At 35.0% G+C, this 12,611-nt stretch overlaps 1 protein-coding gene across 1 annotated transcript; it reads left to right on the plus strand.

Annotated features, from left to right (window-relative positions):
* Positions 1 to 5,602: 5,602 nt before the first annotated feature.
* LOC136821751 (zinc finger MYM-type protein 3-like) lies at positions 5,603 to 6,265 on the plus strand. Its single transcript, XM_067077965.1, has one exon. It carries the CDS (start codon positions 5,603 to 5,605, stop codon positions 6,263 to 6,265), a length of 663 nt encoding a protein of 220 aa, XP_066934066.1.
* Positions 6,266 to 12,611: the final 6,346 nt, after the last annotated feature.

The following is a 12,611-nucleotide window of genomic DNA, read 5'->3' on the forward strand; positions in this document are numbered from 1 at the left end:
CCAGGTTTCGACTTTATTTGACACGAATTCCTTCTTGTAGCTTTTTTCCCCAACAGAAGCACCGAGATGTTTATGCCCCTTTGCTGTGATCTTTATAGACGTACCTTCGAATGTGTCGAGTGCCGTTTGATACATTTCAGGTTTTACTATCAACCATGACTTATAAGAAATTAGTCCATCTCTTTCTTCATATAATAACATTCAAGTGGTTGATACTGTTAAAAACTGTGTACGTCATTTTACATGTTTAAATTCGAAAAGTTATGATAAGGGTTTAAAAAAAGCAATTTAGAATTGACTTATTTATCTATTCAAATCTGATAAAAACAAAGTTGCACCATTCTTTGTGGCTTTCCCGCTTTTTCCTAAAGAATTGTCATTTCTACATTTCACTCCTCTTTACCATGACATTTTTTCAAATTGTCGAAAACTGGACGGCGTATTTAATGCGAGCGAAGCGAGAAAAGAACTCCGGGGGAGGGTTAGAGTCAAACTTTGAAGATATCTTTTTATTCATTTGATCGTTTTTTTAAGCCAGATTCAACATCCAAAGGACTTTTAGTGCATTCAGCTACAGCTTAACCGGCGTGCGACGCCGGGTACCGGCTAGTTTGAAATATTTTGGATAAGAAGGGGAAATAAAATTTCTTTATTTCTTTATTTATATATTTCTTTTATTTTATTAAAGGATATACAGTCCAGGCACACTAGGGCCTCTAAACCGATCTATCTACATAATAATTACAAAAGTGATCTTGAATTGTAACGTAACGGGTGCTTTATCCATGCCTGAGTCAGCTCTTTTTTAAATGCTTTGATTGACTTAGCATTAACAACATTTTTTTGGAGCTGGTTCCACGCCGGTATGCATCTGTGATAAAATGATTTCGTTTGCACACCCCTTAACCCTATTCGGCCTAGTCAAATTATTGGTAATAGCTCCTGAAATAATAGAGCTGTTGCCATAAAATTTTCTGTAAATTCTTAACTTTTATTTAACTTCAAAATAAAAAAAATTTGATACCTGCATGATGACAGTAATGTGTCACAAAAATTGCCCTTTTCCCAATACAAGTTTATTTTTTATGTCAAATATATCATTTAAACCGCAATTTATTGCATATTTAGGATAAAATAAGCAATTTAAACTCAGGCAACTTTTTTCTAAAGCTTTTGTTAAAATACAATAGCTATTTATAAGAACAAAGGAAATTTTCGGTTTTTGCTCACTTTGCGCATTACGAGGGACGTCATAAAATAATTCTTTTTATCAAAAGTTACCTTATGTGACAAGGATCTTGTGTGCCAAATTTCATCCAAAAAGACCCACTAGCTCAAAAGTTAAGGGGTGGTACAGGATAAGCCCCCCTAGTTCTGAACCACCCCTAAAAGCCTAGGTTGAATAGGGTTAATCCATCATCTGAGACATTAGGGATCAATTTGTAATCGTTTTTACGATGGGGACGAGTTCGATGAGAAAACTTTTTGACGATGGTATTTTTGTCATAGAAGTGAAGGTGTTTGTATATTTGAACCATGTCGCCAAATAGTCTCCTAAAAATTCAAGTGGTCTTTTCAAGTCCAGTTTTTGCAGGCGCTGTTCGTATGTTAAATTTCGTAGACGACGGACCATTCTTGTTGCACGCCTTTGTATCCCTTCAAGTAGGTTGACGTGCTTACGCAATCTAGGCGACCATACAGATTGAGCATATTCCAGATGAGGTCGAACAAAGGTGGTATACAGTGTGTAAAATGTCCTGGGACATAATTCCTCAAAACCTCCTCTGATCACACCGAGAATTGAGTTTGCTTTCTTGACCTGTTTTGATATGTGCTCTTCAAAGGTAATATCGGAGTCGATCAGCACACCTAGATCCTTTTCAAGGGAAACGTGTTCAAGTTGGTTTCCATCTAACGAGTATGGGTGTGCATGGATGATGTTTTCGAATTTCCCGAGAGTAAGTATGGCATTTATCTGGATGGAATTTTAAAAGCGTTTTTCTCGAGCAATTTTCAAGTTCATTGATGTCCTGTTGGATTGTCAAAGAAGCCTCGATTGAGTTGATCTTTTTGACTATTTTCGTATCATCGGCAAATAGGAAAATAGATGAGATGACGTTTTCCGGGAGGTCATTGATATAGATAAAAAAGAGAAGTGGTCAAAGGACACTTCCTTGAGGAATACCACTTACAACGGAGTTTGTACTTGATCGAGCTTGATCGACCTTTACGAGTTGTTTTCTGTCTGTCAAGAAAGACTCTATCCGTCGTAGACAGTTACTTGATATTCAATATCTTTCAAGTTTCTTCAGCAAGCGACGGCAGGGAACATACGATTTTCTTCTTCCTACGTTAGTTGAAAGATGTTCAAAGTGTTTTTAAATACCTGCAAATGCAAATTATTATTTCACATGTTTGATTTCCATTCTATCCATAGGTTTTATACCCCTTAAAAGTTCAAAATATTAGATAAAAGCAAAAATTTAAACATTTTCAGTTCCCCCCGCTTATTGAAACCCCCCCAATTTAAATCTTATTTTGAAAAAATTTCGGACCTAACCCCCCCCCCTGGTTAGTCGGGACCTTTGAGTAACTAAAACAAGATTCGCAAAAATACGACTAAATATTTCCTTAAAAATGAAGGTCATTATTGACATATACAAGCAAGTACCCGGGGGGTACTAGGGCAAAATGGATTACGGGGATGCTCTGCTGGTCAGGGTACCTTTTTTAACCTCCACGAGTTCCAGTTAGGGTCGCAAAAACACCAAAATAGAAAAATCAGTGCCTCGTAGGGTGCTTATTTTTGGAAAATTTGGAGAAAAAGTAGAAAATTTGAGAACATTTTGGAATTTCAGTCCCATTCAGGGTCACTTTTTTCGCAAATTTCGAGTCCCACGTAGGGTTCATTTTTCGAACCTCAGCGGAGTACCCCCGTCGGTCAACAAGGGTAGTACCCGGAGCAAGTAGCTGTCGCTAAGAATGCCCCGCAGAGCTTCCTATCGAAATATCCCTAAGTAAGCAAAATTACGCATGTGTAGATTTTAAATTTGTTTTATCAATAAAATTTAAGTTGGAGGAAGAAAGCTTGGTTTCAACTTTACTTTTGAGATGACATGGGATAGATGGTCGCTCACATCTCAAAAAGAGTTATCGCTCACATGTTATCACAGTGAAAACGCCAAAAATTCTGAAATTTATTTGATTCTTATAAAGTAGACACTTATAATAAAAGTAAATATGCTCATATTTTTGCCATACTTTGTTTACTTTGTAACTGTAAGACTTAATTACCGAAAGATATATTGCCTTCAATCAAGAGTTATTGATTTGATTCTTATAAAGAAAATGCTTATAATAAAGATAAATATGCTCATCTCAGGCTCGGATACAGAGGGAGGCTATATCCAATGGAGGAGAGTGCACTTTATTATCGTATTACCTTATATGGAAACTAATTACTCTCCATGAATAAGATAGCCTACCTCCTGTATCCGACCCTGCATCTTTTTCACCATCCTTTGTTTACTTTAAAAGGACTAATTATATGACTGATTTTATTTAGGTTGCGTGCCCTTATCCTTCAGCGGGGTATTATTTCGTAATACCCCGCTTGATTTTGTAATACCCCGCCGCTTCATTTGTAATATTCCGCGCCACAAAAAAGACGTAGTTTACACGATGAATACTTATTTTCTCCTTACGAAAACTGTGACGCACCATTTAGGAGAAATTTAGGTTTTATGCTTCATTTTTAGAAGAAATGACTTTGCTCAAAACTATTTTCTCCCAACGTGATTTCATGCGCCGTACAAGTGTTCGAATTTCCAAAACATTCGATTTAAATTTTAGCAACATTCGATCTCCAAGGTGAACGAATTTGTATAAACAAACACAATTTTGATGCGGTTGTCGTTGTAAGAAGAAAATTACAAGAAAAATGCAGGATGAAAACGAGGCCCGGAATCTTCGAGTTAGAAAACTTCGAGTTAGCAATTTTCGAGTTAGCTAAATTATGACGTCATAAAGTGCAAATTATGACGTCACTCGACTCTAACTCGATTTTTCATTTTCAAAAAAGAATTTTCGAGTTAGGATTAACTCGAATTTTATTTTTCGAAAAAACCTTTTCGAGTTAGCTAACTCGAATTTCTTTCTCACAAAATCTTTTTTCGAGTTAGCTAACTCGGAATTTATTTTTTGTTCACAAGTTTTCGAGTTAGCTATCTTGGATTTTTTTGTATGGTAGTAGAAAATTCTAAAAAATTTCGAAAAAAAAGTAGGCTGAAGGAAGTTTGTTTGTCTTTCTTCCTCCTTTTGTTTTATTCTTGTTTAATGTGGAGTAAAGATTTTGTAAAAGATGAGAAATCAGTTTTATTTAATTTAAGTGCCCTGATGTGTGCACCAACAAAATTTTGCTTCATAAAACTACATTTTGACACCCTCGACTCCATGGCTTATCTAACCCCCTTACGCTATTGATGATTCTGATGGACGCGTTGACGATTCCTCCAATTATACGGTACTGGCCTCTTTAAGTCGCAGAATCGTTTATCGGCCCTGGCTCGCGAGGGTGACATTTTGATGTTTGAATTTCGACTTGCAATGAGTGTATGATTCTTTACCACACTGGGTGTTCTTTGCTTTTGCTCCAGATAATGGTTTTGTCAGTTCTACAGATATGTTGCAGATTATTTCAAGGTATGTTAGTTATGTATATATAATACATTTGAGAGTTATATTGAATATTTCTAACATTACTTCTTTATGATTCTACAAATTCAAAAGGGAGTGTTGTTGTTCCTTTGTAAGATGTTAAAACAAACCAATAACTTTCTTCAGCTTTAGCATTTCACTTTTCGATACTTTGTGTTTATCTTTTTCAGGTACTTACCTTCAATTCCTTTGAAGAGATTGGAGTGTTTTTGATTGTTTTCTTTCCTTTTGTTCATATTTGTATTTTGGTGATTCGAATTTTGAATAAAACCATTTGAATTTTTTGGATTAACCTACTACCATACAAAAAAAAAATTCAAGTTAACTTTTTCTAAAAAAATCATAGATAGCTAACTCGAAAACTTGTGAACCAAAAATAAGTTCCGAGTTAGCTAACTCGAAAAAAGGTTTTGTGAAAAAGAAATTCGAGTTAGCGAAATCGAAAAGGTTTTTTCGAAAAATAAAATTCGAGTTAATTATAACTTGAAAATCCTTTTTTGAAAATTAAAAATCGAGTTAGAGTCGAGTGACGTCATAATTTGCACTTTTATGACGTCATGATTTAGCTAACTCGAAAATTGCTAACTCGAAAATTGCTAACTCGAAGTTTTCTAACTCGAAGATTCCGGGCCTCGATGAAAACGACAGATTTGAGCTACTGGACGATGATGTCATTCTTTCTCTATGGCAAAACTCCAAAAACCAAAATACAAATAAAAGCACGAACACTTGGTTAAACGCGTTCAAAAATTGGGCAAAATTTCGTGGACTTAAAGAGAGCATAAATGAATACGAACCGTATAATTTGAACAATGTGTTGGAAAGGTTTTATGCCGAGATTCGAAAGAAAGATGGCACCGAATACGAACCAGACTCACTCAGAGTAATGCAGGCAGCTTTGCATCGTCATTTAGTTGAACAAAACTATCCAAAGTCGATCATGTCAGATCTTGAATTCGTAAACAGTAGACGTGTTTTGGAAGGTAAAGCCAAAGCTTTAAGAGAACAAGGGAAAGGTAAAAAGCCAAACAAAAGTGAACCTATGATTATTGAGGAAGAGAAAATGTTATGGGAAGCTGGTAAACTTGGTGATTCTTCTCCTTCGTCACTTGTCCATACCATGTGGTTTTTGAATGTCCAACATTTTGGTCAGAGAGGACAACAGGAACATTCTACCATGACAATAGAAAATTTTGTCAGAAAGATCGATGAATCCACTGGAGCCGTTTACATTGAGTTTTTAGAAAATCCCACGAAAACACGTGAAGGAGGACTTCGCCCGAATCAACGTGTAACCAACCCAAAAATGTTCGAATTTCCATCAGACAGGTCACGATGCCCTATTACCTTGTTTGAAAAGTACGTGTCCAAAAGACCAGCTGCTTTGAAAACTACTGGACGATTTTATTTATCACCGAAAGATGATTACATAGACTCTGGACAATGGTATAAGCAAGTACCACTAGGCAGAAATAAAATTGCAGGCTTCATGAAATCGATCATCAAAGATACAAGTTTAGAGCATTCAGGAAAGAATCTCACCAACTGAAAATACTTGTAAAGAAATTGAAAGCTGCAGGAATTGCTGAGTCATCTATTATTAAAGTCACTGGGCATACATCCACGAAAGGACTTTCTAGCTATGATCCAGGTGATCAAAGAGAATTTCAGAAAATGTCGAACGCACTTGCCGTTTCAAGCACTTGTTCAAATAACGAAGACCCTATCCAATCACAACTGCTGCCCTCGTTACCCCTTCAATCCCCAAACCCATCTAATTCTGGCAATGTATTCAATAACTGTTCGGTAACAATAAACTACTCTATATAGCAAAGTCAAAGGAAACGAAAATATAATTTTTATGGATCTTCTTCGCAATAAAAATTATTTAAAGTTTGAATGTTTGGAAAATATATAATTGTAGTTTATTATTTGGCAATATATTTATAAGATATTTATCTGTTTCAATTTAAAAATGTTATTATGAAATAATTTGATAAACCCTATGAAAAATAATAAAATCAGTCATATAATTAACCAGGAATGATATGGCATTTTGTGAAATTAGGATTAATACCCTTCGTATCATTTGAAATACTTTGAAATAGCCCTCACTTCGTTCGTGCTATTTCAAAGTAAATCAAAATGAAACTCGGGGTATTAATCCCTAATTTCCCTCAATGTCATATCATTACTATTACTAATTACCGAAAGGGATATTGCCTTCAATCAATAGTTATTGATTTGATTCTTATAAAGTAGATGCTTATAATAAAAATAAATATGCTCATCATTTTCGCCATCCTTTGTTTACTTTGAAAGAACTAATTACCGAAAGGCATGTTGCCTTCAATCAAGAGTTATTGATTTCATTCTTATAAAGACGCTCACTATTTGCATTATGCATTGCTCGCTGCTCGCAGTTTGAGCACTCTTGTGACTCCACAATGCAATCCACAAAATGTGTAACCGTACATCCTGTGCCCAAGTTCAGGAGTTGCCATAAAGCCATTATGGTAATAGCCGGGCACATTGCTATACATTGTATTCTTATAAAGTAGATGCTTCTAATAAAAATAAATATGCTTATCTTTTTCGCCATCCTTTGTTTACTTTCTAATAACTAATTACCGAAAGATATATTGCCTTCAATCAAGAGATATTGATTTGATTCTTATAAAGTAGATGCTTATAATAAAAATAAATATGCTCATCTTTTTCGCCATCCTTTGTTTACTTTGTAAGAACTAATTACCGAAAGGCATATTGCCTTCAATCAAGAGATATTGATTTGATTCTTATAAAGTAGACTTTCTTTAGGCGCGAAAACGGGCGTCAGTCAGGGCGTACGGAAGGCGTTTTGACACTGGAAATTATTGGCTCAGCGCGCAGTGGTATAGGCCTTTAAAACGCAACTGGTCGAAACAATTTGACTTTGTCGGGGCCTATGCGCGCAATTATCAATTGACGCGTCCAGGCTAAAATCGAATTATCTGACTTTCTATTGTGCGCATACGTAAGAAAAAACCACATATAATAAATACCTCCAACTTAAATTTTTCTTTCTCAATTAGTAAAAGGTATACTTACCTTATCGCGGAAAACCTTTACACTGCTTAGGCTTTCTTGTTATTATTATGGAGAAAGCCCGTTTTAACAAATATTTCCCTTTTGGAAAACGGGAAATATTTAATAAAAAGGTCCATTGGTACGGCGAACGAAACATTGAAATTGTGAAACCGATTGTCGAGCAAAAGCATAAGAAGACAATGTCTCAACCGTAATGATTTCTTTTATTATTGCCTTCTCTCCGAAATATATTTCTCAGTGAGTCACGACATGTACATTATGTTTTAATATTGACTTCTTCAAATGAATAAAGAGAATGCATGCGTGTTTTAAAGTGTTGCACTTCATGATAGACATGCGTGCCTTCATTGAGCAATGTTTTGACTAATATTTCGTTATAAAATTTATAAATTTCACCATTAATTGTACAGCATTTTTTTAGCATTTTCATTACTATATCGCGTCCGGGGTAATTTAAAAAACGGCTTCACTGTCAAGAAGGTACCTCAGGAAACTGTCAACACCCAACCAGTCACCAACAATGAAGAATGTCTCCTTCTCGAACAACCTAACGGAGACAAATATCATCGACCAACAGGAGCCAACTTTGCTCAAAAAAAATAATCGTAGTAGTTCATTTACCTTGAGTGCGCATCACCAGGGAAATTTTTCAATAAATCATCAAACTAGAGTTTAGCAAGGTGATATCTCCTTTTCTTTTTACTATTCTTTTCGATTAACTGTTTGAATAATTCTGTTGACAGGAGATTTTGTTTGGTATGATAGAACGAATCTACAAGCAAAATATGTTCAATCATTTGATTTTATTTCTTGAATGCAATGATCCTAGACTGTCTCTATTTTCAGGTTTATGTTTTCGGCTCATTTTTTTTTGTTTTGTTATTTTTAAAGAAAATTTGGGGATCCCAAACCTCAAGGTGAATATCAAAATGGGGCATCTTGACATGAACATATACGATTATTCCGATTTTTATTTACTTAGTATATCGGTCTTTACAGCATATTTTCAAGCAATGTTTCTGAACCCATTTTTCATTGTCACAAAATTCACCAAGTTTGAAACAAAGCGAGTATTCAGGTCAAGTGGAGTTTTTACAAGTTCTTTGATGACTCTGTTGGTCGTTAAATGTCAAGAAAAACGATTTTATTACTTTTCCTAAAGAACGCGTCATCCCTATTGTTTAAAAATAACCAATCAGTTAAGCATCTTGTAAAAACTCCAGCTCATCCCGAGTATTCGTACACCCCTGCATTACAGCCATGGAGGAAAGTTTTCCCACAGCCGGACGCGATAAAATTCTATATCGAAATCCCAATGGGGATAAGAATTTCTAAAGTTTCTAAAAAATTCAGTGGAAATGGTTTTGGAGTTCAATTTTTACTACAATGAATTTCGAATGGGGATGTAATTTGTGAATTTCCAAATGGGGTTAAACTTTTGGGGTATTTCTACGAAAGTTTGGCCAAATTCTCCAGTGGGGCTGGGGTCCAGCAGGTCTGTGACACAGGTGAATATTTGTACTTCAGCTCTGAAAAAAAGTAAAAGTCCTTTGGATGCTTATATTTTACAAATTTTCCACGAAATTTCACTGAATCCTTGAATTTTCCAGTTTTTCTGAAAGCACAATTCAAATGCTAACCAGTCCAGTGCAGAAAAACACACATACATTAACGCGCTATGTTTTTCTTAACGGTTAGGTCTATCCTTTCTTGAATTTATCAAAACAGGGTGATATTCACCTGCTCGTCACTTTACCGTCACCAAAAGTGCAAATACATAAACTCACTATTTATCATTGACAGAAATTAGTATCAACCTCCTTTAAAATAGTAGGCATCAAGAGAACAAGTGTTTTCCAGTCTTTCATAAAAAAATAAGGCAAACCAAGCAAACTTTTGCTTTTTATAATGACTAAAGTTGATTTTGGAATAAATTTGTGTAGTGATATTAAAAGGACTTTTCGAGTCTGTGAAATTTTTTTGCTCATTTACTGCAATAATAAATTAAGGAGTCATTAAAATTAAAATTAAAATTGAAATAATCCACAATTAACCCTATTTACGGGATCTTACTTTAGATAAGGTATCCACTAAAACGAAGCTAACCCAGCTGGTACACAACGTTGTTTCAACGTTCATCTAACGTTATATGGACGTTGTGAACGTTAGAAAAACGTTGAAACAACGTCGTGTGCCAACTGGGAAAGTTCAAACAAAATGTTTTAAAATACAGAACAGCATGTCCCGGACCAATGTTTCATGTGACCCGTCAATCGTCAAGACCACAATTTTCTGTCGATTTTTCCAGTTGAAAAAAATGGTCCCACCAGGTTTGTAAGATTGAGGTTTAAAAAATATTTTACATAAATTCTGTTTTATTGTCAGTCTGCTCTAAGATCTCAGTTAGCTGAGAAATATACTTTGATGCTAATTTCAATACCTCTAACTGAGTATATTTACCATCGTGGATATTCTTTGAGTCTGTTGTTGTCACCGGTAGTGAGCCGCGGAGAACTTTAAATGCGGTATTCAGTCTAGCTTTTCGACTTCTTTCTCTTTCGTTCCGTAACACTTGTTTTTCGCTTCGAATAATACAAGTTTTAGTTTTACGAGATTGGTTCGACGTTTTATGAACCTTTTTTCGAGCCTCTGTTTTTATTTCTTTCTGACAGCTATTACATTCGGTAAAATATATATTTGATTCCGTCTGACAGTTACTGCATTCCGTAAAATACACATCCAATTGTAGGTCTTTTGCTGATTGTTCATTTAGGAACGAGTTGTTATTGAGATCAACCATTTTGCTCGCCCTAGTCTTTTTATTTGTTATCGTACATCTACACGTGACTTTGCTTTCGGTTTTTTTTACATTGCTATCTGCCATGAGATCCATCACAGTACCAAAATCGGGAATCTGAAAAAGAGTTATAAACTGATGACTTTATCTGTCAACAATCTTGCTCTCCAATATATTTGTGAGCGTGTAAATCTTGCTAGAAACATTCACGACCACTACACTACATTAGCTGCTCAGAATAATTTAGCAACCTTGTCTATAATTTAGCAATACGGCAAAACAGAAACAGATATTTAGCAAAAACCCTTGCAAGCTTATAGGAATAATCTACCCAGGGATTGCCGTGATGCAAAATCGATAGTTTCTTTCCAGAGCAGCTCTAAAAAGCAATTGTTTTTCGCCTATTTCTTCATTTATTTATCCTACATTCCTGCTCCTTTTTGTTACTATTCTTGTTCTGTTCGTAGTGGCCCTTCGTGGAAACAATTCTTGGGCTGTCTAAAAGCTCAAGGATCTTTTGAAGCCATCCACTTAAAAATTCGTTATTGTTATTTTGTGAATTTTACGATTTTTATTGTGATAAATTTGACAAATTTTGACCAAATTTCGACCTTTCTGGGGGTAAAAAGTTGAAATTTGCCTAACTACCCCCCCCCCCCAGGTAAAAAAGTAGCTTTCATCTGTCTGACTCAGCATGAAGACACTGCCTAAAATAAGCTCCTTTTATTCCCGTTGAAAATCTTTAATGAAGTTAGGCTGAAAATGCAAAATAAAACCTACCATAGCTTAGGTACTTTGAAGGTTTCAATTGTTCACTCCACTTCTCTTCTGTATCTACTTTAAGTCTAACTAAAATTTCCCTCTGACCAGCGGTTTTAAAGGGTCTAAAACTGACTTTTTTATAGTTCTATGACCAGCGGTACAAATCTAAAGAATTCCCCTTGATTTAAAACATATTTTTAATAGTTTATTAGTTATCTAGACTCTTGTCTCCCTTTTTGCCCAATTTTTGTACTCAATGAAACTCTTTATAAAGCAAAGTTCTACACACGTGTTTCATAAGTTTTAAAGTGAAAAAGTAAATATTAAAAGGTTAAAACGTAAAAAGAATTTAGCGTTTTCCATTAAAAATAAAATTTGTTTAAGTTTTAAAGTACTAGAAGTTTTTTCAAATAGATTCCCCTTTGCATGAATTAGTCAGGTTAAAAATCAATAAAGTTAATGCTTTTTTCTATTTTTTTTCCCGTATAATACGAATGTGTTACTCGATATGATGAGTAATATACGGTTATTAGAAGGCATGAAGTCAGTTAGTTCGTCAGGTTATTGAGGCCCCCAAGCGGTTTGCATGATGACGTGATAGGGACTTTTTTGTAGCGTGATTACGTGATTTGGAATTCTTTTTCTGTGATTGCGTGATGAGAGGTCAAAAAGTGATCGTGATTTGAAAATCTTTTGAGCCGTGATACGTGATTTGGACTTTTTCAAAGGGATGCTTGATTACCCATTTTTTTTGCTGATTTTCGTGATCGTGATTGAAGACAAAAATTTTTTCGTGATCAGAATTACCACTGGGGGGGGGGGGGGGCTCGTCAGTGGTGCAAAAGAAGGGGAATTTAAATATCTTTGTTAACGCAATTTACTCACGTATTATCTCAGAAGAGTCTAAGGCGAGGTTTGTAAATTTAACATTCAATTCTACAATATTTGGAGAATTAAGGCTCGAATTAAGGTAAAAATATTTCACTTTAAATATCTAAAATATGTTGTCTAGAAAATTGTTTGGTTTTCTCGTTATGTGAGCAGATTTTGATTTTAAAGAAAATGAGGAATTAACAAGAGTGTATTATTTTTAAAACCCTAGGCTTAACTTTTCTTTCCATAGTATTGTATTTACTTTTCTCGTTAAAATCTACGAACAGATTTTCGGTTTTCCGACTAATCAAAAACGACATTTCACTCGTTAAAATAGTTTTTTCCATATATGGAAGTTTCCGTGTTGGCTTTA

Source organism: Clytia hemisphaerica, unplaced genomic scaffold (assembly GCF_902728285.1).
Source record: "Clytia hemisphaerica strain Z4C2 unplaced genomic scaffold, Clytia hemisphaerica genome assembly, whole genome shotgun sequence".
NCBI lineage: Eukaryota > Metazoa > Cnidaria > Hydrozoa > Leptothecata > Clytiidae > Clytia > Clytia hemisphaerica.

Excerpts from the sequence above, each read along its gene's own strand:
- LOC136821751 (XM_067077965.1), top strand. The coding sequence starts at position 5,603 with ATGCAGGCAGCTTTGCATCGTCATTTAGTTGAACAAAACTATCCAAAG.